At 37.4% G+C, this 26,309-nt stretch overlaps 2 protein-coding genes and 1 long non-coding RNA gene across 3 annotated transcripts in view; 2 read left to right on the top strand and 1 right to left on the bottom strand.

Annotated features, from left to right (window-relative positions):
- The window catches only part of CDC27 (cell division cycle 27), an 803,505-nt gene that overhangs the window by 416,320 nt on the left and 360,876 nt on the right, over positions 1-26,309 (top strand). The window lies entirely within an intron of this gene.
- On the top strand, positions 1,587-2,915 carry LOC125927344 (S-phase kinase-associated protein 1). The gene has a single exon (XM_049637621.1). It carries the CDS (start codon positions 1,685-1,687, stop codon positions 2,174-2,176), a length of 492 nt encoding a protein of 163 aa, XP_049493578.1. The 5' UTR covers positions 1,587-1,684; the 3' UTR covers positions 2,177-2,915.
- Positions 17,311-23,287, bottom strand: LOC125927350 (uncharacterized). The gene is made up of 4 exons (XR_007459308.1): positions 23,080-23,287; positions 20,126-20,179; positions 17,912-18,016; positions 17,311-17,365 (listed from the first exon to the last, which is right to left on the bottom strand). It is a non-coding gene; the product is annotated as an uncharacterized LOC125927350 (long non-coding RNA).

Here is a 26,309-nt window from a genome sequence, read left to right as displayed (position 1 = left end):
AATAGGAACTGGAACCACAGGGCGCCTGGGTGGCTCAGTCGGTTGAGCGTCTGACTCTTGGTTTCAGCTCAGGTCATGATCTCACAGTTCATGAGTTCGAGCACAGTGTTGGGCTCTGCACTGACACTGAGGAGCCTCCTTGGGTTTCTCTGTCTCTCTCTCCCTTCCTCTTACTCTGCCCCTCCCCTGCTTAGGCCATCTCTGTCTCTCTCAAAATAAAGAAACTTAAAAAAAAGAAACTGGAACCACAAGTGTGTTGCTGTCTTAGCAACAACAAAAGTAGTAGCAAAAACACCAAAACTATGTGGCATTGGCTCTGGTCCTGGAAGTGTTTGGTGAAGAAATTGTTACTGGAGGCTGGAATGAACCCATGCCTTGCAATGGTGTTGGTGAGTTTATCAATTTCAACAACTTAGAAGGCAGATAGTGTACTGAATATGCTTGTACTTTAAAAAAAGAAGCTGGGTGGGGCGCCTGAGTAACTCAGTCATGTAAGCCTCCAATTCTTGGTTTTGGCTCAGGTCATGATCGCACAGTTTGTGGGTTCGAGCCCCACATCGGGCTCCATGCTGAAGCCTGCTTGGGATTCTCTCTTTCTCTCCCCCTCTCTGCATCCCTCCTCCACTCCCTCTCTCTCTTTCTCTCAAAAATAAAAATAAACTTTAAAAAAAAGAAGAAGCTAGGAAATACAGTGTTACTAGAGTATCTGGTTGATATTGGCAGCAACGGACAAGTTACTACAAAAAGAAATTAACCCAGAAAACAACTGGCTGGCTAGCAAGCAAGGATAAAGGAGAACAGAGAGAATCCAGAGAGTCTGGGTGCGACATGGCACAAAAAATGAACTAGTTCTCATCTTCTACAAATAGAAGATAATACCTGGAATTTCTTTTAGTGACCAAGGGCATTCAAAACTAAGGCTTCTGGCAAAGACAATATGAAGAGTGTGATCATCATTCCTTTTGTTGAAACCTCTGATTTGATTAACATGGTGTCTAGTAAATCCTCCAAATTTGAAAAAATAATTCAGGAACAAGCATCTTAGGTTGTGCTTCTCCCCAGGGTAGTCTGATAAAACTCAAGGGGTCTACAATTAAATCTAATGAGAAGCACATCTCAAAAAGAATTGTAGATGTAACTATTGGCACATTAAGCAAGTCGTAATTAATCAGATAAAAAGTCAACCCTATTTCAGTATAAAACTTAAACTAAAAGGTACTCTGTTCATGACTTAAAGTGGGGTTCCTGCCCTCTACAAATAGGAAGTACATTAAGAAAGTTGCCCCAGCCCCCAAGAAGGGGTTATTCTTCAATGCCTTCTTCAGATGTGAGAAGAAGAATAATGGAAAAAGGTAGAACTTCTTCAATCCCATAACCAAGACCCATAAAGAACAATGAGCTGGGAATCTAATCATCATGGTAAGATTTTTCCCAAAGAACTTAAAAATATTTTCAATGCTCACCATCAGTGGGCAGGTTGCATTCGAGATCCTTAATTTCATCTTCTGTGAGTTTCCATCCCATGGTTTTCAAAACTGAATCAAGTTTATTGGCATTAACAATCCCTCCTTAGAAAAGAAAATGGTGAGTGGCCTTGTTCTCTGCCTTTCTCTTCTCGTAGCGGAGGCCCCCCTGCCCTGTTCTTGTCACCCTCCGGCCCGCAGTCTCCTTGAGACCGAGCACCATGCCTTCAATTAAGTTGCAGAGTTCTGATGGAGAGATATTTGAAGTTGATGTTGAAATTGCCAAACAGTCTGTGACTATCAAGACCATGTTGGAAGATTTGGGAATGGATGACGAAGGAGATGATGACCCAGTTCCTCTACCAAATGTTAATGCAGCAATATTAAAAAAGGTCATTCAATGGTGCACCCACCACAAGGATGATCCCCCTCCTCCTGAGGATGATGAGAACAAAGAAAAGCGAACAGATGATATCCCTGTTTGGGACCAAGAATTCCTGAAAGTTGACCAAGGAACACTTTTTGAACTTATTCTGGCTGCGAACTACTTAGACATTAAAGGTTTGCTTGATGTTACATGCAAGACTGTTGCCAATATGATCAAGGGGAAAACTCCTGAGGAGATTCGCAAGACCTTCAATATCAAAAATGATTTTACTGAAGAAGAGGAAGCCCAGGTACGCAAAGAGAACCAGTGGTGTGAAGAGAAGTGAAATGTTATGCCTGACACTGTAACACTGTAAGGATTGTTCCAAATACTAGTTGCACTGCTCTGTTTATAATTGTTAATATTAGACGAACCGTAGACAAACGCAGCAGCAAATCAGTTGTTTTAGCAGAATATTGTCCTCCTTGCATGTGTAGTTTGAGTACAGATTCCAAACTTATGGCTGAGTTTCTTCCAGTATGATCAAAAGTTTTTGTTTCTTCACTCTGAATAAAACTCAACTGTGGGTTCGCTATAGAAGGTGGCATTTTGGGATTTCCCTCTCTGTAAAATGTTTTCCACCTAGTTTATTGTCAGTTAACGTTAGTTTAATAACCTTTTAAAAGTTGGCATTGTAAATAAAACAAGTTGCAAAAAGTTTTCTGAACTAGAATTAACAACGTATTATCTTTATTCATGAGTTGGAAACTGGAAAAAGGCTACTTGAGGTAAATGTTTTGAGTGGGATTATTAGGATGTCTTCCAGCTTCCTGGAATCAAAGAGTGCCACTGGTATTGATGAGCCTGTATGTAGCAGGGCTCCTTTAATTGGATCTAAGGACTTGTTTTTGCATTTTTAATCCTCAGCTTTGACTATGTTGGCTAGAGAGTCAGTTACTCCTCAGTTTGTGGTTTTGGGGGAAATATAACTAGATGGTCTGTTAGCTTTTCAATTAAAAAGGACAAATAACCTGTGTGATATGTCATCTTTTTATAATCAGTGATCCCATGTGGGGGAAACGTCACACTACTTGCATGTAAAAATAATTTAACCTTTAACATTAAAATGTCTGGCAAAACCTAGAAGGTATCCATCATGAATGCAAGATACTTTCAATAAAAAGTAAGTTACATAGTAAAAAAAAAAAAAAGAAAATGGTCAAGAAATAGCCAAAGGAAAGAAAAATACAGTTTATATATTTAAATAACCTATGGGCCCACATGGCTGTAGTGTAGGTGGAAATATAAAGGGTGTCCCCTGTCAGAAATATTTTTCTTTTGCAGGCAAGGGATCTTTTTCTAAAATTTTTGTTTGGGGGATTTTAGTTCTTAGAAATTTCCGTCTGCAGAAAAAAAAAAACAAAACTGAAATCTTGAACTAATTGTCCAGAATGCATTTTATTATAGTCAATTAGCATGCTGTATAGTTTTTGGATTTAAATAACTTAAATAGGCTCATATATAGCATGACAGTTGACTTGTTTTAGCAAATACATCAAATTGTTGACATATACTAATGTTATTTTCAGCAGGAACATCAAGTGTCTATAGTACAAAGAGGGTCAATAATAGATAATAATAGATAATAGCTCTTTAAAAAGAACCTCTTTCTTTAGTGGGATCATGGGGACAGGTTTACAAAGCATAAGCTTTAAAAGGGCCTGCATTACTATTTAATAATTCATAGTAATGAAAAACATTATTTTATCTTCTCACTAATAAGTGGGCTCATTTTTGTTTATTTTATTGATTGTCTCAATGCCTAACCAAATTCCCCAAATATTTTCCCTTTAATTTTACTGTTCTGACACAGACTTTATTTTCTCTTATGTAAAATATTATTTAAATTTCTATATGGAGATGATTTGCTCACAGGTCTATATCAGAAGCTAGGAATGATATCAGTATTTAAGGAGGTTAGTGAAGTTCACAATTGGATATCTAGGACATAGTATAATGTGTCTCTTAGAATCAACTGGCTTTGTATTATGCTTCTCACTTACCATTAAGAGACTTCAAACCATCCAGTAACCTATTCTTGTAGACTTTTCCTTTAGCTACGTGGAAACATAAATCAGGTCATACACAAGTAAGTGATGTGGAGATTCACCAAGGCAGCAAGTCATTATTTAATGTAAGGAGGATTTGTAATTTTCTCTAGAAAATTTCCAATTTACTTTCAAATTTTTAAAAATGAAATAGCCACCAATGTATCCACTCTATTCAATTATTGACACTTAAGCATGTTAATCTTGTAATCTTAGTGCTTTTTTTTTTAATTCCTTTTCAGCTCTCTAATGTCCTTTACTGTTCTCTCACCTAGTTAGTACCCAGTATAACTTTTACAATTCCCCATCTATAGAACCACAACTACAAAAGGTACTTCTTAGCCCTGATGGCAGGTTGTGAATAAAGCAGCAACTGATTTCCAACTAAAAATTAATGGAATTCCTTCTTAAAAATCTTCTCTTGAAATGTTTTTATTGTAAAGAATTTTAAATATATACAAAAGTAGAATAGAAACAATGAATCCCCATATACACTCAGCTTACAGTTACTGATGTTCTACCATTAGATAGCATCCTTTTAAGGTGAAAATGTACCATTCATTTTTTTAAAAAAATTATTTGCGTACATAAGTGTATAAATTGAACCATATCACAATGGCTGTACTTTTTCGGTCTTTGTTTTTGTTTAAGTGCCTTTTTCTATTTCTTCCTTCTGAGTCTATGGTGCAGCCACAAGTCCCTAGATGATTCATGTTAACAACCTAGAATATACCTACATATTATCTATCAGTATGTGAAGATACATAATTACATGAGTGAAATCATTCATAGTAAGTAGTTTTTGAAAGCATTTTTTCTATGCTATCAGAAAGTATATAGAAGTTCCCATAAACAAAATAAGAAATGCGTGCTTCCTTCAAGACCATATTAATATTTTAAATGCTTACCATTAACTGGCAGGTTTTTTACGAGCTCTACACATTCCTTATCTGTGACAGTTACTCCCATGTTTTCCAGAACATCTCCTACATCACTGACATCAACCTCTCCCCCTTCAACATAACAAAATGGTCACAGATTAGTAGAGAGAAGGGACTAACCACAGCCCTCCCCAAACCTGTTGACCCTTTACAGCTTCAGCTACAATAGCTGAATGAGCAAACACACACAATATGTTAACTGTTCGCCACTGTCATTAATTGGGGGTAGAAATAGAATTTCTTTCTTACGCTTAGTAAAGTAATAGACATACTGATGCAGTTTATATAATACAAATTAGGACACTGTAGGCATAAGATCCATTTATTTTGTAAGGATATTATCTCTCCCCTAATCTCTTAACGATAACAGAATTTTATCTCTGTGAAAGTTTGCTGTATCATTAGCTATGCTAATTCAAATTTAGGCTTTCAAAATCAAGAATAGTGACTATTCTTGGCAAATATTCCAGAAACTAAGAAATTTGCTACTATAAATTCACACTGAAAAATTAGTGCTAAAATGCAAATGTTCTAATGTGTAATTCTGGGCAACTGTATGCAGATATTCATCAATATAGAAGAAAAATGGGTAGAATAGAATAAAAAAGGGAATGTGAAAATGATGGTTCTATATAAAAATATAAATTAGCTAAAGAATAAAGACATTAGATTTATAGAAACTTCTAATTAACCTGTAATAGTTTCCACTGCTTCCATCAATTTTTTGAGCTCCGTCTTCCCATTAGCTGTAAGAAATATCATAATTTGGCAATATTATAAAAAGATAAAGGAGCTAAATTAAGAAATAGAGATTCTCCCCACAATTTAATCTCACCAGCCAAAAACTTCTATGCAATGGATTGATTGCAAAGAATTCATTCTATGGTAGATAGAGGGTTAACCCAAGAAAGCTTTCTCTGTCTTATGCTTGCAGGAATGTTACAGTAGGCTAAGTATGTTGTTTGGTCTCTGATAGCCCTTCTGATGCAAACGCAAGCTTCTTCCCATGGTTGATGTTGAAAACATTTTTCATGTTCTATCTTTTACTAATACTTTTCTTTAGTTATTTCAACTATTAACTTGGAATGGCTGGTTATGTGTTCTCAATCTTTTGTTACCAGCACATGCATAAAGTTTGGGTAAATGTTTCTACCTTTCTATGTTTGGGAAAAAAGAAATCATTAGCTAAAGCTAGAGAGTTATAGCAATATGGCATTGTTCCAATATCAGGAAGGATTGATCAACCCCCTAAGACCAGCTACTTTATTTACTGGGCCAAGTACAAAATGAAAACGTGGGACCCCTTGTTCAAAAATCAGGAAAAAAAGCTTTGCTTTTTTTTTTTCTTCCACAGTCTTGTTCCCAAACTGTCATGGTGGTGTTTTTGTTTTAGTTTTTGTTTATAAGTCAGCTGGTAAATGTTGCACTGTCACAGGCATGGCATCTTCTAGGGTTGAGTGCAGAACCTCACAGGCACCCTGGGTGGTCCCATTACTCAGCATGCACGAGGCTCACTAGCAGCAGAATTCCTTCCTTCCTCCTGCCGCCAGAACCACACATCTGAAAATTGAGTCACGTGTCTCACTTTCCTATGCACTGGTTGCCTCAACTCACTATGGACAGGCGACTCCCAAGAGTAATGCAGCCTTGACATGGGGACACACTAGATACCTGGAAGGGGATGAGGAACAGGCTTGACCCTGCCAGCCCAGAGTGGGGACTGCTGCTGCCATGTCTTGTCACAAGATGCCTTCAGGTACAGGTTGCCAATGCCAGCCCTCCCTACAACCATGCCCAGGTCCCTGCTGGGGTCAGGGGATGCAGATGTTGCCAGGCATGGTGGTGAAAGGGAGGTTGGCCATACCAGAGGCTGTGGAGTGGTTGATCCAGAATACATCCTGGGGACTAAATGGCAGGGGCAGTAACATGCCTGAGCCAGGGTGCCAAGACCCAGCCATGCTCTAGTTTCCCATCAGACTTCAATTAGGAAACACAAATTCAAAGATAAAATTGTGAAGACTCTCTTGTGGCACTTGGGCAGCTCAGTCGGTTGGGTGGCCGACTTCGGCTCAGGTCACGATCTCACGATCCGTGGGTTCGAGCCCCGCGTCGGGCTCTGTGCTGACAGCTCGGAGCCTGGAGCCTACTTCAGATTCTGGGTCTCCCTCTCTCTCTGCCCCTCCCCTGCTCACGCTCTGTCTCTCTCAGTCTCCAAAATAAATAAACATTAAAAAATTTAAAAGCAAATTATGAAGACTCTCTTGATGGCCAAATCAGAGCACTAAACCCCAAGCATGGCACTCTTGAGATCACGGCTCTGTCCAACTAACCTCACTGGTTGCACACCACCATTCCCCAAAGCAAAATAAAGGAAGGCCTACAATTTCACAAATCTATAAACCAAAAGCCTCAAGAGGATAGCTGACTGCATAAACCATAACCCCTGTTCCTTAGGTCTTTCTAACATTTCTGAGTGATGTTTTAAAACATAATGAGAAGGTAAGTGATTCGACTTGAAGAACGTGAAGCTGGAATGGGCAGGTGACAGAGAAGCCAAGCATGTGCAAGAGAAACAAAGAAGCCTAAGACTACACCTTTTTTCTGTTAATGAGCCAGTTTCCCCATTGCGGAACTTAAGGCTTGTCTAAGTTGTGGTTGGTTACAGGCTCCTTTAGGCATTAACAGTCCTCAGCTGGGGACAAAGCAAAAACTATCTGCTGCAATCTGGTGTTGGGCTTGTTACCTGGAAATATATACTGTTAACCTCAATGAAGATGACTAGGAAACAGTGTTCCTTTATTGATTTATTTTGATTTGATTTAGTTTTATTTTATCTTCTTCAGTTCTAGTCTCACGGAGACTTTTTAGGGAAGGCCTCCTGGGCTTCAAATCACATGGTGCATGTATATTTGAGGCAACTGTCAATGAATACAAAACAAAACACAAAAAGCAGCTAACTACCTACCAATACTCTGATTTCCTCTCAGAGCGTAGAATCATAAATGGAAGTGGATGCCCAGACAGATACTACATCTCTACCGCCCCACCTCCGCCTCACATTTATTTAGGTGCAGCCACGTGACCGGTTCTCCACAAAGGGATGGCTATGGAAATAATGTGTGCACTCTCTCTCCTTCATGCTCTCCTTTCCATTCCATTATTAGATAGAAACGATGACAAGGCCTTAAAAAGGAATCCAACAGGCAAGGAACCTGGATCCCTGTATCGCTGAATGGAGAAGAGCCACTGTCCATTACCCAAAGATACTCTCGCCTTGGACTTTCACGGGGGAAAGAATTTAACTTCTGCTGCATTTAACCGGGACATAATTTTAGGTTTGTTTTTAAATAAAAATGTAGTTTACCCTAAATAATACGTGATCTGTTCTTAAATGAAGACTGTTCATCCCTGTCTTTGCAAATGCTTCTAATTTCTTTTGGTATACCAAATATCACTAGTTAATATACATTCTCTTACACAAGCTCATAAATGTAAACTCCTAAGGCTCATTATTATCTACAATGCTTACCACTAAGTGGCAGATTTTCTGCCAGAGCTTCACGTTCCTTTTCTGTGAGTTCAATTCCCAGATTTTCCAGAACATTGTCTAGGTTATTGGCTTTAACCATTCCTCCTTAAGAAACAAACAGGAAGTAATCATGAAAAAAAATATTACGTGATTTCCAAAGATTATATATAATTTTTTTTTCTCACATGCATTTTAGTATGATAAAAAAAACAAAGGAAAAGGTACAATTTATTTGTATTAGTGAACAGGCATATAAGGTTGACTCAGTAAATCACCTAAAATGATGTCAAGAACAACTTAGATAAAATGTCTGAGGTTGGGGGTGCCTGGCTGGCTTAGTCAGTAGAATGTGTGACTCTTGATCTTGGCGTCGTGAGTTCAGGCCCCACATTGGGCATTTAGCCTACTTAAAAAATATTCTGAGGTTGAAGCATTACTGGGTGACAGGCTGTGATTATGTGTTTAAAGTTACTATTTGTAGTATTAAATAATACTCATCTGTTAAAAGAGGGGCCAAAAGAATAGCAATGATAGGACTGTCCCCATGGGGAATACAGAGAGAATACTGTGCAGGTCTGTCCCCAAAACAAAGCCAAGGTATCAGCTGAGAGGGATAGTTCAAGATTCAGATCATCAATGTTCTGCTATTGCAATACACAAAAAGTGTATTAAAGATGAAAAGACTATAAAAATGGACTCAATGCTCTCAAAGAGAAGTGTCATGAATAACACATTCACCACAAAATTCTCCAAGGAATGTTGCTGACTGGAATTATTCCAAGTATCTGGGATGTCAGGAGGCCAACTGCCACCTGCAAGAGGCTTCTCTCATTAAATAGCAGCAAACCTTCTACCCTTTTCCTCTTTCCCTTCCTACTTCCCCTTCTGGTCTCTTTTTCTAAGGACCTACAGGAAGAGGAAGTAAAAAAGCATTTTGGCCACAATACCATGCTTCTTTTCCACATTTGCTGTTGCTGCTATTGTTGTTAACTGGTCTTTAGGAAAGAATGTTTTATAGAAAATAACTTGAGGGGCGCCTGGGTGGCTCAGTTGGTTGGGCGTCCGACTTCGGCTCAGGTCATGATCTCACAGTTTGCGAGTTCGAGCCCCGCATCGGGCTCTGTGCTCACAGCTCAGAGCCTGGAGCCTGCTTCCAGTTCTGTGTCTCCCTCTCTCTCTCTGCCCCATCCCCACTCATGCTCTGTCTCTCTTTGCCTTAAAAATAAATAAAATAAAAAAATAAATTAAAAAAATAAAAAATAAAATAACTTGATTTGTGCCATAAAGTTATTAAAGATCACTCCAAAATCCTTTGTATTGTTGTTGGGCAAACACTCAGAAAAACTGCCTATGATATTCTGTATATTATGTGTTGTATAAATTAGATTTCAAATGATTCTTTGGGGGTGCTATTTAGAAATATTCTCCAAGAGTGAATGGATCCCTTGCAATACTATACCATGGGTGATTATGCAAAAGTACTTAACATAATGAAATAAAAAAAATCTAAATACAGGAATGTAGACATGACTCAAAACCTGGGGGTAAGATGTTTGTGTTGATATTTGTGTTGACAGTTAGCAGACTTTTCTGCTAATCATGGTTCTTAAATACCTTTTACAGACTTCACACCATCCAACAATCTGTTCTTATACACCTTTCCAGTAGCTATTAAAAAAGAAAAACCATAATTTATATCCAAAGGAAAAGAACACGGACACACAGTTTTTGGGCAACTGGGTAATTCTAGGAGCAATCTTTTTTACTCTTTCCCTAGGAAATCTGTTCTATCTCCTCATCAAATAAAAATTATTTTAGGAAAAAAATTGTGACAAAAATGTACCCAGTGTTCAGCAACCAAGAAGACTGCTGGGAAGACTATACTGTGCAGGAAAAAAAAAATCACTACTTCTTTATGTCCCCTCCCCCCTTTTTTTTTAACCTGTGTCTCACTTCCCTCAGTTTCCTTCCTATCATGCAGGCCTCTCAGGGGCGTGACTGGGTAGTGTTATTACAACCTGCATCAACTCTGATGGCAATATGGTTATGGTTAAAGAGCTGGGTTGACAGGTTGAATCTGTACGTCAGCAAACTTAATTTGTTTTAAAAATTATTTTCAGTACTTTTTAGGAGAAACAAAGAGACAACAATTTAGAACTGCTGACAATGACCCCCAAAACCAATGTCCCCGGAAAGGCTGTTCTGAGACTTATATGGCTCACCATCGATAGGCACCGTCTGTCTCAGCCTCACTAGTTCCTTTTCAGGGAGCTCGATCCCCAGGGCTCCCAGGACCTTTAGCAGATCGTTGGCATCAATCTTTTTTCCTTTCAAAAGACAGGAACATCAGTGCGTGACAATTTGGAATCTAATGATTCCAGATAATGAAAAAATGATCACCTTCAGCTCGGAAGTAGCGAGCGAGTAAAAGGAAACACATACAACTACACAGAATCACAGGGAGGCCACAAATAGAACACAGGTCCTTAATCTCCTAAAAGGCATACTCTCTTAGTGATGGATCTGTGTGCATCTAATGCAGCAGAGGGTAGATTTGCTTTTAAGATTGGCCAGCAAATTAGAATGATGGAAATCATGGAAATTTATAATTTTGGCAGGGGAACTTATAATTCTGGGGAGATCCTAAATTACGTGATTTTTCTCTTCATATATGCCTATCAAGGCATGGGATTATTTGAATATTAGTGAGGTAAGTGATATTATTGCTTTATTAAAAACATTTGGGCCAGATTTCTTACCAAGACACAGAATTTTCATTGTATTTTTAAAATTTAAGTTGTACAAATAAATACAGCATAAGATTCTGAAAACAAGTATTCAATGAGACATAATATAAAGACATATAAACAGTTTGGGGAAGTTGAGGAGATATTTTAAAAATAGTACAATTTTATAGTAACTTGCCACTCACCAGAAAACATTTTCAATGCATCCATTAACTTTTTCACTTTAACCTTCCCATTATCTGTTAAGAGAGCCATGTAAATCAAATACAAATATAACACCGGCACTCATTAGCAATATGGAATTTAAAAAAGAAAGCAATATATGTATACTCTAATATTTTACCCTATATTCATCTTGAGCCAGAAGTTCTAAAATATTACTAGAGCTTTGATTCATTGAACTACAGAAAATTAAACCTCTGGTAGTTAAGGATGAGATATAAAATTAAGTCACCGTTTCCCACAGAGTCTGCTTCATGACTCCTATACGTTGGGAAACTCTCCACTGTTTACATCAGGCACAAGGAACAGAATTTACAATTTTTGTGTGCTACATATTAATGTTTGTATCTGGCTCTTACAATTGATCTCCTTATGTAATAGGCTGGTACTTAGTAGTTCCTGACTTTTTTTGTTTTTTTTTTTTTGACACAGAGTTTCTTACTCCTTTATTCCCTATGAGTAAATTAATGATCACTTCAGTGATTGGCTTGAGATAATTTTAAAAGGAGAGATTCTGTATATTTTTAAATCAATATTTAAAGACATTAACATGAAAGCATATTACAAAGATAGAAATTTGGGATTCTATAGGATCTCAGATTCATTTTTCCTTACTAGACCAAAACCAACAAAGACATTGCATTTGCACAAACTATTATTTTTTGTCTAATTTGTAGATGACAAATATGTAAATAGAAGCTTCATGTCATTTTTGTTCTTTATTATCTTCTGGCTCTAAAAGTACAGAGCAGGCCAATACTCATTTTTAAACAATTTATTGAGATATAATTTGCATACCAAACAAATTCATCCATTTCAAGTATACAAGTGAACAGTTTTAGGATATAGACTGAATTCTGCAACTATCACTGTAATCTAATTTTGGAACATTTTCATATTCCACAAAAGAAACCTCATTATCAAAAAAGAAACCTCATACCATTAATTTGCAGTTCCCATCTACAGCCCCAACTGCAGTCCTAGGCAATCACTAATCTATCTGTGTCAGGGAAAGTGTCGGGACTAAGTGTCAGTATATTATATGAGGAAAAGATTTCTAAAAATCCAAATGGAAACATTAATATGTAGTACATACAGATCTGCTTATTCTGGACATTTCCTATAAATGGAATCATACAATACGCGCTCTTTTGTGACTGGCTTCTTTCACTTAGCATAACATTTTCATTGAACCACCGCATTTCAGCCCTAATTCAGCTTCAATTGTATTTCAGTGTTTCTAGTTCTCCAAGGGAGCTGCCTGAGAATGTGGCCTTTATTTAGATCATGGAATTTGAAATAGGAGTGGGATATTATGTAGCTTCAGAAAAAGGCAAAATTCCGTATGTTATAGCCTGAGTGTTTGCAGACCGCTCTGAGAAAATGAATGAGTGCTATCATACGGCTTTGGAATGTGCCTCTCATGTTTAATCTCCCACATTTTCTCTTTTATTTTCCTATTTTTTCTGTATCTCCTCTAGACCGTTTTTCATGTTATTTTCACCCCTAATTATTTATCTATTCCCTCACTTTTTGTAGTCCTAATCAAACAACTATGTTTTTAGCATTCCTTTGGATCCAGAATTAAAAAGATTGATGAAATATGTTAATAAAATGACAAGAAAGAATATTACTTTATTTTCTTTCTGAGCTCATTTTTAAGTTTTTACAAATATCTTCTTACTGGCAAACAAACTTCTTCAGAGATGATTTTATAGAAGCTCACAACTCAAGTTATATTCAGTGATGCAAAAATTTATATGCTTACTCACCATCAACAGGTAGGTTCTTTATCAAATCGCTATTTTCCATTCCTGTGAGATTCATTCCCATGTTTTGCAAAGCAGTGTCTAGGTTAACAACATCAACAATCCCTCCTTGGAAGAAAGAGAAGAATGTAAGCAACATTGAATAACCTTAGAATGTGACAATAGCTATGAATTACTGTGTGTTATAGATATTGGTTTTACCTTAAAGAAAAAGGTCGAATGTATATTCGGTTGTATCTAAGAGTGTCAGTAATAAAGGTGGAATTAGAATTTCCTCCAATGAGTAATTGTGGGAATCCATTCATATAATTAGCTTTTAAAGACTGTGGCAGAACTTCAAGATGATTTACAGAAATACAGAAAACAAAATTCATATGCTTCTGCCAGTAGGAAAGTATTATTTTTGTTTGCTGAACAGTTTACATGGTTCTTTCCTCTGAATAAATTTTCCCAAAAATGTCTAATAATTTCTCTCATTTTGTGAGACTGAAATATATATATAGTAGAATATGCATGACATACATTTGCCATTTTAACCATTTCTCAGGATAGAGTTCAGTGGCATGGAATATACTCACCTTGTTTTAGAACCATCACCCACTATGCATCCCAGAACCTTTTACCTTCCCAAATTAAAAGTCCGTACTCCTCAAACAATACTCCTCATTCCTCCCTACACCCAGCCTCTGTCTCTACGAATCTGACTGCTCCAGGTTATCTTACATTAATAGAATCATACAGTATCTGTCTTTTTGTGATTGGCTTATTTCACTTAGCAAAATGTCTTCAATGTTCACCATGTTGTAGCCTGTGTCACAATTTCTTTCCATTGTAAGGTTGATGAACACACAGACTGAGCCCATCTCTTGGCTCTTTGAATAGTGCTGGATATACAAATTTGGATACGCACTACAAAAGTCTGAATGTCTGTGTGCCCCCCTACCCCCTGCCATTCATATATTGAAAACCTAATTCTCAAATTGATGGTATTAAGAGATGGGTCCTTTGGGAGGTTATTAGGTCATGAGGGCAGAGCCCTTATGAATGAGATTAGTGTCTTTATAAAGGATAACCTGCAGAGATCCCTTGCCCCTCCCACCTTGAAATGATACAATGCGAAGTCACTGTACAAATACAACCCAAAGGAGGGCCCATGCTGGCATCCTGATCTTGGACTCTAGTCCCCAGAACTGTGAGAAATGAACTTCTGTTGTTTATAAGCCATCCAGTCCCTGGAAATTTATTATAGCAGCCTGAATGAACTAAGACACATGCCCAGAAATGGAATTGCTGAATCATGTAGTAATTTTAAGTTTTTGAGGAACTGCCATACTGGTTTTCATAGTGGCTGCACCATTTCACGCTTCCACCACCAGCGCACAAGTGTTCCAACTTCTCCACATTCTCACCAACACTTGTTATTTTCTGTTCCTTTTTAAAAAATTTTATTTTTTTTAATGTTTATTTTTGAGTGGGGGGGGGGGGGGGGAAAAAGCGGGGGGGGGGGGGGGGGGGGGGGGCAGAGCAAGGATAGAGGATCCAAAGCACAGCCTGATGTGGGTCTCAAACTCACGAACTGTGAGATCATGACCTGAGCTGAAGTTGGATGCTTAACTGACTGACTGAGCCATGCAGGCGCTTCTGTCCCTTTTTATAAAATCGCCATCCTATGGGGTGTAAGGTGGCATCTCATTGTAGTCCACTATAAGTCTAATTGTTCATTTGTAGGTAGTCAGAATGCACTGTGGTTGCCCGTAGGGTTTTTTGTTTTGTTCTGTTTTGGTGTTCTGTGACTTCCTTACGATATGATTAACCAGAGACCTCTTAAGCAACATTTTAGGACTCATTACGTGCCCTGTGTTTTAGGATCCATGTCTTTGAACAATCACAAAAAATTACCAACTGTTAGGTCTTCAAATTAGCATTTTCTTTCTTTGTCTCTGTTAGCTCTTTTGTATACTGTTGGATAAATTGGCAGATTTTTCACTCTGACCCTCAGGCCTCTTACTCCTCCTTCCTGTTTGTAACGTTTTTGTCTCTATGCTGGAATCTTGGTAATTTTTTCAGAGTTCTATTCCAGTAATCCAATTAATTCTTCATTTACATCTGCTAATAAAACCATTATGTTTTTAAATTTTTCAGGCTAGACGTTTCATTTCTAGAAATTTTGACTCCTTTCAAATCCATTTTTTCCTGTGCTAGTTTTTAAGAGTATTTCCATTTTCCTTTTGTGAATTTAGTCATTTAAAGCATACTTATTTTATGGTCTATCTAAAATATTTGTATCATATGAAGTCTTTGGGGGTTCCATTTTTTATCGTATATATTGGCAAATTTTTTTAAAATATACTTTATAGTCAAATTTGTTTCCATACAACACCCGGTGCTCATCCCAACAAGTGCCCTCCTCAATGTCCATCACCCACTTTCCCCTCTCCCCCAACGCCCATCAACCCTCAGTTTGTTCTCAGTTTTTAAGAGTCTCTTCTGGTTTGCCTCCTTCCCTCTCTAACTTTTTTTTTCCTCTTCCTCTCCCCCATGGTCTTCTGTTAAGTTTCTCAGGATCCACATAAGAGTGAAAGCATATGGTATCTGTCTTTCTCTGCCTGACTTATTTCACTTAGCATAACACTCTCCAGTTCCATCCACGTTGCTACAAAAGGCCAGATTTCATTCTTTCTCATTGCCAAGTAGTATTCCATTGCATATATAAACCACATCTTCTTTATCCATTCATCAGTTGATGGACAGTTAGGCTCTTTCCATAATTTGGCTATTGTTGAAAGCACTGCTATCAACATTGGGGTACATGTGCCCCAATGCATCAGCACTCCTCTATCCCTTGGGTAAATTCCTAACAGTGCTATTGCTGGGTCATAGGGTAGATCTATTTTTAATATTTTGAGGAACCTCCACATTGTTTTCCAGAGCGGCTCTACCAGTTTGCATTCCCACCAACAGTGCAAGAGGGTTCCCATTTCTTCACATCCTGGCCAGCATCTATAATCACCTGATTTGTTCATTTTAGCCACTCTGATCACTCAGCGTGAGGTGGTATCTCAGTGTGGCTTTGATTTGTATTTCCCTGATGATGAGTGATGTTGAGCATCGTTTCATGTGTCTGTTGGCCATCTGGATGTCTTCTTTGGAAAAGTGCCTATTCGTGTCTTCTGCCCATTTCTTCACGGGGTTATTTGTTTTTCAGGTGTGGAGTTTGCGAGTTCTTTATAGATTTCCGATACTAGCCCTTTATCCAATATGTCGTTTGCAAATATCTTCTCCCATTCCGACGGTTGCCTTTTAGTTTTGTTGATTGTTTCCTTTGTAGTGCAGAAGACTTTTATCTTGATGAGGTCCCAATAGTTCATTTTTGCTTTTAATTCCCTTTTGGCAAATTTTTTTCATTTTTTGTAATTTTCTGTTTCAAGTTCATTTTAAGAAAAGTTTTATAGGGAAAATTCTTCTGACCATGATGTGAGGATGAATTTCTTGAATACTAGAGTTACTACAATGCTGGTGCAAACTTTAAAAAAATTTTCTTTTAATATTTATTTCTTTTGAGAGAGAGAGAGAACGCACATGCATGTGAGTGGGGGAGGTGCAGACAGAGACTGCGACAGAGAATCCAAAGCAGGCTCTGCACTCTCAGCACAGAGCGTGACATGGGGCTCAAACCCACAAACCATGAGATCATGACCTGAGCCAAAGTCACACACTCAAGTGACAGAGCCACCCAGGTGCCTCACTTTTTGTTAAATTTTTGTGAGTTCCTGGGCCATGCAGGGAGTGCAAATATGAATTGGAACCAACATGAACATAGGTCCATAGTCATGAATTTTCAAAGAAGACATTTCTTCATGATCTTAGAATCCATGACTATACATATAAACTTCCTTTTACCTACTTGTGCTGATTAGACATTTTTCTAGTTTACCATTTCCTTAAGGGTGAAGTTATTCAAGAGTTCTACTTTTATGTGGACTTTTGCTTCCATCTTAAGGTAAAAGAATGGTACAGGAGGCCATTTCGTAAAATAAATACAGAAAAGATCTTTGGAAAAAACATGAATGTAGTTTTACACACACATACACACACAGTGGTAAAGGCTTCTCATCTGCTTTTCAGATTCAGATTCATCTGCTTTTTTGCTATACCTGTCACTCACCTTTAAGGGTTTTTACACCATCCATCAACCTATTTTGGTACACCTTTCCAACAGCTGTAAGAAAGAAAGAAATCAGACCACACCAATGAGAGATTAAGTTAGGCATTTAGGAAAGACAGACATCATAATTTACCCCCAGAAAAGGCCTAATTTAATTGTAAATAACCAAGAAAACAATTAACAAGTAGAAAAAATTTTCAATATGGCTCCCTGGCTTCTGAGGGAGTTATTATGCGCACTCTACTATGCTGAAACACACACATCTTAATTCCCTATGCCTCCCTTTAATTTCCCCATTTTCCCTTTCTGGTATTTTCTCACTCTTTACTTTCCTGTATGTCCCTGTTTATTCTTGAGGATGCCTTCTAACTAGAATCAAAAGTTAGAATAGGCACTTCCTTGACTTAATACCAGGTTAGTGACTGAAGGGGCCAATGATTCTATAAATAAAGTGGCACCGCTGGGGTTACTTCTTAAACTGGAACTGCATAATTCCTTCTAAATCCTGTTTTTATCAAATGGAAATAATTCTAGAACTTCTCAAAAAATAAACACAAGTCTAAGTTCCTTAAAAGCTACATTGTTTTTTTAAATACTCACCATTGACTGGCAGATATTTCTTTAGTTTTGAGCACTCCTTATCTGTGAGCTCTAACCCCATTTTCTCCAGGATACTTTGAATATCACTGACATTAACTTCTCCTCCTTCAAAGAAAGAAATGTAAGTAGATGAAAAGTTTGGATATGACCTAAAATCTCCAAAATATGAAAAAAAGAAGTCATTTATCTATTTAGCAGATCATGCAACAGCTATGAACAAAGTAGCATGAGACCTTTGCGCCATCAGACATCATGGAAACAGAATTGTTCCCTTTACTCAAAAAATTCAGTATCTATAATTATGGAGTAAAGCAATTTTTTTTTGAGTAAAGCAATTTAAGCAAGATATAAGTGGCTTGGGGGATTCCAAGTTATTTAAAATATCACAGATATTTAAAATTCAGTGTCTCTGTTATTACCTTAATTATGAGTGTTGTGTCTGGTTTTACTTCACTACTTAATATGTTAATTCAGCATAATGTGCATTTGCCTTTGAGAACATTTAATTCTATTACACAAGTGAAGTAAGTACATTAGTTCAAGTTTGTAGTTTACAAAACACGGGCTACATCTTTTAAGATGTTTTGCAGTACAGACAATAGTTAAGTAAAGTGTATGTAAGTGAGATAGAAGGGAATGAAAGAACTGAGCAATATTTAATACTCATGAGGCATTACATGCACATGGAGAACCTGTTCACTAAATATATGCTAGGCTAAATGTATAAGAAGCGTTAAATATTTGCGATACTCTAAAATTGCTTGAGGCACCAAATATTCAAGATGTGGTAAATATTTATGACACTTGTTCAAATGACTCTAATTTGGCAATCCATTGGTGACACCATTTTTAGGTCTTCTGTGTCCTCTGCTCAAGGAACACAAAACCTATGGCTCTTTGATGGCCTTAATGGCAAGCTACAACTATTAGCTACAGGTACTTGTCCTTGTGTCTTTCTTTTTTTGTTTTTGTTTTTGTTTTTTTAAGTTTATTTACTTTCAGATAGAGTGGGGAGAGGGGCAGAGAGATTGAGAGAGAGAGAGAGAGAGAGAGAATATCCCATGCAGGCTCTGTGCTGTCAGTGCAGAGCCTGACATGGGGCTCGATCTCACGAACTGTGAGATCATGACCTGATACAAAGTCAAGAGTCAGATGCTCAACTGACTGAGCCACCCAGGTGCCCCTAACCCTGAGTCTTTCTGAAAGAGTTTGTGTCACAGGCTAGAGCACTTTCCATCTGTGGTCCATCTGCTTGAATCTCAATTCTGGTCCTTATAACCACATCAGCAGCAGGGAAAACTAATGCTGCTGAACAGAGAGAGACACAAAACTTATTATGCACATCACACACCTTAGATTCAAGTAGTGTAGTCCTTCCATTCACTCTACCCTGAATTTGTTAATGTATTCCATATTTCTGCCCCATTTTTGCTGTGTGTTTTTATTTTATTTTGTTTTGTTTTGTTTTGCTGTGTGTTTTTAAATGATGTAATACTGTGTGACTCAAACATTTTAACTGGGTCCATGAGCCTTTCTGTCCTGCGCACTCTGGGCTAGTACTTTGAGGCTACATTTGCAGAAAGTCAGTTTCCCTTCATGACACTCAGATTATGCATATCGAAGTACTGTTTGGAAGAAACCTCAGAGGATAAAGAATTTTTTATCAAGCATTGCACTTCAGTATATAGTGTAAATATCAAAAGTTAAAATTCCATACAATTTATCACATATACAAGGACTACTTGGAGTAAAAGAGGGTATTAAAAATAATTCGTTAAAATTAATCTCCCTCAGTGGTAAACCATAACAATCGAGGATGTAAGATCACTCTGAAGTTAAACTCTAGGCTAGGAGTCAGCCAACTTTTCTATAAAAGTTTATAAACAATAGGAAATATTCTAGGTTTTGTAGGACTTATGATCTCTGTCACAACTACTCAGCTCCACCTTTGTATGGTAAAAGCAGCCATAAATAATGCACAAACTAATGGGCTGGATGTGTTCCAATGAAATTGTTTACACAAACGGAAGCAGATTTGGCCCAAGGGTCAGAGTTTGCCAACCCGTAGTTTAGACAATTAAAGTAGAAACACTTCCCCAATAAAATGGTAAAATGGCAGAGTAAAAATGTAGTGAGGGAGAGTTGGAATAGAGCATTAAAATATAACTTAATGTACGAATTAGGAGCTTAGAGTCACAGTAATTGTTCACTAACCTGTAACAGTGGCCACTGCATCCATCAATGTGCTGAGCTCAACCTTCCCATTAGCTACAAGGAAAGCCAAAATAAGGTAATAAGGCCAGAGAGCCATATATAAACAGACAAAAAATAGGGTAAATTGGGAAATAAGAGATCGAAGTTCATTAGCTCCACTGCTTTATCTGACTCAACTATAAGGATATAAACCCTGGATTTAAAGAATTAACTCCACATTAGTTGAGGGAGAGTCTTTATCTCTTGGACAAAATGGAGTCTTGAATGTACCTCTTGAATTTGAAGGCTGCTCTCCATCTTACTGGCAGGGTGAGAGGTCCCAGTGACTTATTTGGCTGTGTAGCAATTTATCAGCTTTGGTTCAGCCACATTTGTGAGAGGAGTCTTTGGGGACCACCTTTCTTGTCTTCTTACCTTTTCCCAACTTGTCTTTCTCTAGTTTCTTTGTCTATCACAACTGTCTTGGGATTTTTGATCACATAAATTGGTGACCTGTTTCTTCTATTAACACTATATACACTTGTTTGTAAAGATAGGTATGTATTTCTCTTTAACCCTAAAAGACGGGTAGATATTTCAGAGAGTCTCCAAACTGAAAGGACTTGTGGTAACATAATAACTAGTTACAAAGGGGATTCAACAGTTCACTGAAAGCTAATGGGTTAATAAAAATTCTACGTGATGAGTCGAATGTGCAGACTTGCTCTCCTATGTCCTAAGGCTTCATGAAGTCCTTGTGTAACACTAGTAATTATTTTTTTTTTAAAAAGGGTCATGAGTCATAAAAAAAGCAATAAACTTTAGAAGAATATTATGCCTTATTGGGAATAACCTGGAATTAGGATGGTTCTGAGGGGGGGTTTCAAGAGAAGGCCAAGTTTGCACCCGTGTGTTAAGTATGAACAAGTATTCCCTTGTATACCACTGAAATTGGCCAGGATGTTGCTGGTTGTTTCAAAATGAGTATAATTTCTGCCAAACCTTCTTTGGAAAGCAGAAAACTGCATGAGTGATGATTAGGCAATTGTCTTTTTGCTTTGATAACATTTATACCAATGATTTGGAGCCCTTTGGTTATGTACTGCTCAAATGAAGTGTTAGAAGGCCAGCCTATATTTGACGTTCCTCTTGAAGACTTTCTGTCACTTTGAATTATTTGTATTTTTCACTGTTTTTCATTTGTTTAGTCTAATTATTCCATCATTCCATTCATTCTTCAATATTTATTGCCTCTAAATATAAAATGATGTAGGTATGGTTTCTACTTACGAGAAAATCACAGTTCATAAACAAAGAAGAGTGATATAAAGACACTCACTTTTTATACAATATGCTAAGTGTATAATAATATATGTGTGAATAGGATGAATTTTAAACTAAGAGGAAGAGTAAATAAAGTGAATTCCAGGGATCAGGGAGCTCTGGAAAAGGTAAACTTTGAGATTAATTTTATAGACAAGAATTGGCCTGGTGAAATATGCCTAAGTATTTTTGTTCTAGGAGTTGGAGAGTATGTGGAAAAGGACAATTGGATAATCAAATCAGATGCCATGGTATAAGCATTAAATAACAAAGAAGATCTGTATATTAACTGAAGAAAATTTCATGAATTATCTACTAAATTTCAGGCACCATATGAGGCACTAAAAATTAAAATATATTTAATAATAAATTTAATATAATTTCTGAACAAGTCAGTTTCTGGGGTGAGACGGACAAGTAAACATACTGTAATAGAGCAGTTGGGTTGACGTACAGCAAATGATAAAATCAGGAGATGCTCCCGCTAAAATTCATCCATTTATAGCTACTGCTTTGCAACAGGGTGGAGAGCCGACTATATAAGAATCTTGAACCCTGCCTATATCCAATACTATGGTTCAGACACCTCAGTGTTATAGGGCAATGTGGAAGCAGGGAATAATAGAAGATAAAGCTAAAAGGAAAGCAAGGGTCAGATCACAAATGTATGAAATAGTCAGCACTCCTAATTGGTAGGACTTGGTATTCAATGAGTTGTGGCACTAAGAAAAAGTTGCAGTGAAAAATACCACTTTGGGTTTTTTTTAAAATATTTATTTATTTTTTGAGAGAGAGAGAGAGAGAAAGAGAAAACGAACAATTGGGGGAGGGGCAGAGAGAGAGACAGACACAGAATCTGAAGCAGGCTGTAGGCTCTGAGCTGTCAGCACAGAGCCCAGCACGGGACTCGAACTCATGGACAGCGAGATCATGACCTAAACCAAAGTTGGAGGCTTAACCGACTGAGCCACCCAGGTGCCCTGAAAAGTGTCAATTTTTAAATTTGTTTTACTGAGAACATGATGGTGCCACCAGCTGAGAAAGGGAATGTATAATTAGGAGATCGTTTTTGGTACGTATTTTTAAATATAGTGAATTTAAGATCTGAGGCTTTGCTGAGCAAGAACGAATTTGGCAGATACAACCCAACAGGAATCTGGATGTGGTTTTACCCAACCCATATTTGGGGAGGAATTTGGGCTGCAGAAAAACATCTAGAAGTTTTCAGCATATAATGACAGTTGGAAATAGGAGTGTGGATAATACTGTCCACTGAGAATTGTAACACGGAATTGTAAAAGTTAAAGTGATTAATGGGCTTAGGACACAACTATTTGAGGGATACTAATAATAGGGAAATTAGTCATATTTTTCTTCCTTCCTTTCTATTCTCTAGCCTATGAGATTCATTTTGCTCCTTGTAAATTCATTACTGGGTCAGAAAGTAGTTATAATAGTTCTGTGTGGGATGCTTGGAATCCAAAAGAGAAGAGGTTAAAGATATGGGGCTTATAGAAATGAAGAGAAGGCTAGTTTCTTCTCTAAGCTTTGCAAAAATGTCATTTTGATACTAGGTAAAACTAATTATGGACACACTCATGTACAAGTGCAGAAAGTCTCCTGTAAGATACAGTAGTATGTGAAACACGCACCGGTAAGTGGTAGATTTTCTGTCACATCTTCGTGTTCCTTTTGTGTGAGCTTGATTCCCAAGTTTTCCAGGACAGTGTCCAGGTTATTCACCTTAACTTTGCCTCCTTAGGAAACATACAGGAATGAAACATGAAAAAAAAATGAGTTTAAAATATTAGAAATACATTTTTGAATGTGAATTGTTATCTGAATATATATACTTTGTCATTATTACAATAAAAAACAAAAGAGAAAATGTACTTATGTGATTATTACTTTTCTGTATGAACTCCCATTTAACATGTCTAAGAGCATTAAATAATCAACAGAAAAATCAGAATTAGTAATTCTTCCTTTAAACCTTGAATAGAAGCCTGTATTATAAACAGCTCATGAAGGGATAGGCTACATGATTTGATTATAACCAATATGAGAGAGAATAGGAATGAGCTTTGATGATAGGACCTCATTAATTTATTAACTAGCTAATATTAAAACAGAGTGAAGATCATAAGGTAACCTTAAAAACAAGCAGAATCTTAGCACTTTTTTAGATAAAATTAATCATTTTAAAGTGAACACCTTAGTGGAATTTGGTACATATTCACAATGTTGTACAAATATCACTTCTAGTTCCAAAACATTTTCATCATCCCCAAAGGAGAGCCCATACATATTAAGTAGTCACTCCCTACTTCCCTCTCCACCCAGCCCCCCGCAACCCTAATCTACTTTTTGTTTCTATGGATTTGCCTTCGATCTTCCTTCATAACAAGTTTTCCTTACACAACTCCCTAAAAATTCGGTAATCCTTTTCTTCATAATTTGCTGTGTATGATTAGGTTTTTTGGGTTGTGAGTATGGATTCCTAGAAAGATGTATTGAGACATTATAGCATAAAATATTATGATGATGAAAGTAACTAAGTAACTGGGGTGCCTAGGTGGCTCAGTCGGTTAAGCATCTGACTCTTGATTTCAGCTCAGGTCATGATCTCAGGGATGGTGAGTTCAAGCCCTGCGTCTGGCTCTGCACTGTCAGTGCAGGGCCTGCTTGGGATTCCCCTTCTCTCTCTTTCTCTCTGCACTCCCCCACTTACTATCTTTCTCTCTCAAAGTAAATAAATAAACTTAAAATAAAAGAAAGTAACTAAGTAATCTATACATAGGAAGCTAGACAGGACTCGTATCTAAATGATAAATGTGAACCTTGAAGATTTCAGATGTCTCTGCCTTTCTTATCAGGCTTTTAACCTACCCTTAGTGGATTTCACCCCATCCAACATTGCATTCTGAAATACGTTTCCAGCAGCTATAGGAAAAGGAACAATTCATGTCAGAAGGGAAATGGTATGAACATTCACTTACTTACAACTTCAGTAAAACAACTGTAATTGAGTGGGAAATGTGTTCTGTCTCGGTATTAAATTTAAAAAGAAGTTATGGAAAAGAAAACTGTCTCAGTGTGACAAATATATGTATTTTCTGGCAAGTAGGCGACTGACAGCTGAGGGAAACACTATTATGTTGGAACAATCACACATCTTTCCTTTTTCGGTTGACTTCCCCTTTTATTTCTTTTCCCAGTCCCCTCCAGTTTCCTTCCTTTTCTTCCTTAGGATATAGGCTGATCAACTATCTGACACTCAGATGGCAAAGCTATGGCTGAAGGGTTTGGTAAACTGCAGACTAAATCCAAATGACAATGCCTTTTCCTAATCAATTTCAGGATTTTTCAGAAAGCCCTCGACAGGTAAAAATTTTAAATTGTTCACATGGGCCACAAAACCAAGTTCCCTGGAAAGTCTTTGTGGCTTCTGTATAGCTCACCATCCATTGGCAGAATTTCCTGCAGCTTTTTAAGCTCCTCAGCTGTGAGCTCGATCCCCATGCTTCCCAGAACTTTCTCCAGATCACTGACATGAACCTTTTTTCCTTTGAAAATACAAGAACATTAATGTCTGAGAATAATCATTTCATGAAATGGTGAAAAATTCATTCTCATTATAATGCATCCCCCCCATCTGAGGAAATGGAAGGGGAAAAGGAAACATGTTTACACAGAATTATGGGGAAGTCACATAATAGAACATAACCCCTTAGTGTTTACAAAAGGAAGGTCTTTTATTTCTGGGAACAAGTCTGCCCTGCTGAGAACAAATTTGTTTTACAATTGGCCAGCAAATTAAGATACTAGATGGAAAACATATAAATTCAGCTATCATTTATTGTATTTATTCTTGTCTCTGAATAATGTGACTTTCTTCTTCATAATGACAATAATTTGATCCTGTCAAAGCTTTACAGTGTAACTGGAATAAGTGTACAATGCACAATATAATGATTCCACAACTCTAGACATTAATCGGTGCTCATGATAACAAATGAACTCTTAATCCCATCAACTTATTTCACTCATCCCCTCACCGCCTCCCTTCTGGCAACAATGTGGTCTCTATAGTTAAGAGTCTAGTTTTTTTTGGCTTGTGTTTCTGTTTTGTTTTGTGTTTTTTTTTTTTAATTTTTTTTTAATGTTTATTCATTTGTGTAGAAAGAGAGAAATACAGAGCGTGAGTGGGGGAGGGGCAGAGAAAGAGAGGGAGACACAGAAGCTGAAGCAGCTCCAGGCTCAGAGCTGTCAGCACAGAGCCCAATGAGGGGCTCAAACTCATGAACCATGAGATCATGACCTGAGTCGAAGTCGGATGTTTAATTGACTGAGCCACCCAGGCGCCCCATTCGTTTGTTTCTTAAATTCCACATGAGTGAAATCAAACGGCATTTGTCTTTTTCTGACTGATTTATTTCACTTAGCATTGTACCCTCTAGATCTACTTAAAAGTAATTTCTTATTGAAAGATTGAGCAACATTGGCAAAAACAGCTGAGCAGTGAGTGGGTTGCTTCATGAAACTATCCTTCCACCGAAACACTAAATGAGTGAGAAAGAACTATCAGAATCAGTTGATTCTGGAACTGATTAGAACTGATTAGAACTCTGGAAAAGAGTCCAAGTTTGGTACATCAACCAAGTGAAAGCAGAATTGAGAAAAAGGTGACTTATAGTAAGAGAGCTTTGTGGCATTTTGACCCCCTTCCCCAAACTGTTTTTGATCATCCATCCCTGTGAGCAAAATATTTTCCAGGACAAAAGTGACAGTCTCTTATTTACCTGTAAAAGGTTTCATTCCATCCATATGCATTCTCATTTCAACCTTCCCATGAACTGTAAGAAAATGTAAATCAAATACA

The sequence above is a fragment of the Panthera uncia genome, chromosome E1, assembly GCF_023721935.1.
Source record: "Panthera uncia isolate 11264 chromosome E1, Puncia_PCG_1.0, whole genome shotgun sequence".
NCBI lineage: Eukaryota > Metazoa > Chordata > Mammalia > Carnivora > Felidae > Panthera > Panthera uncia.
Note: the sequence above shows the minus strand (reverse complement) of the source record. Positions and strands in the feature narration are given on the sequence as shown.

Bases quoted from the DNA above. Each gene is read 5' to 3' on its own strand.
- LOC125927344 (XM_049637621.1), top strand. From the start codon at position 1,685: ATGCCTTCAATTAAGTTGCAGAGTTCTGATGGAGAGATATTTGAAGTT.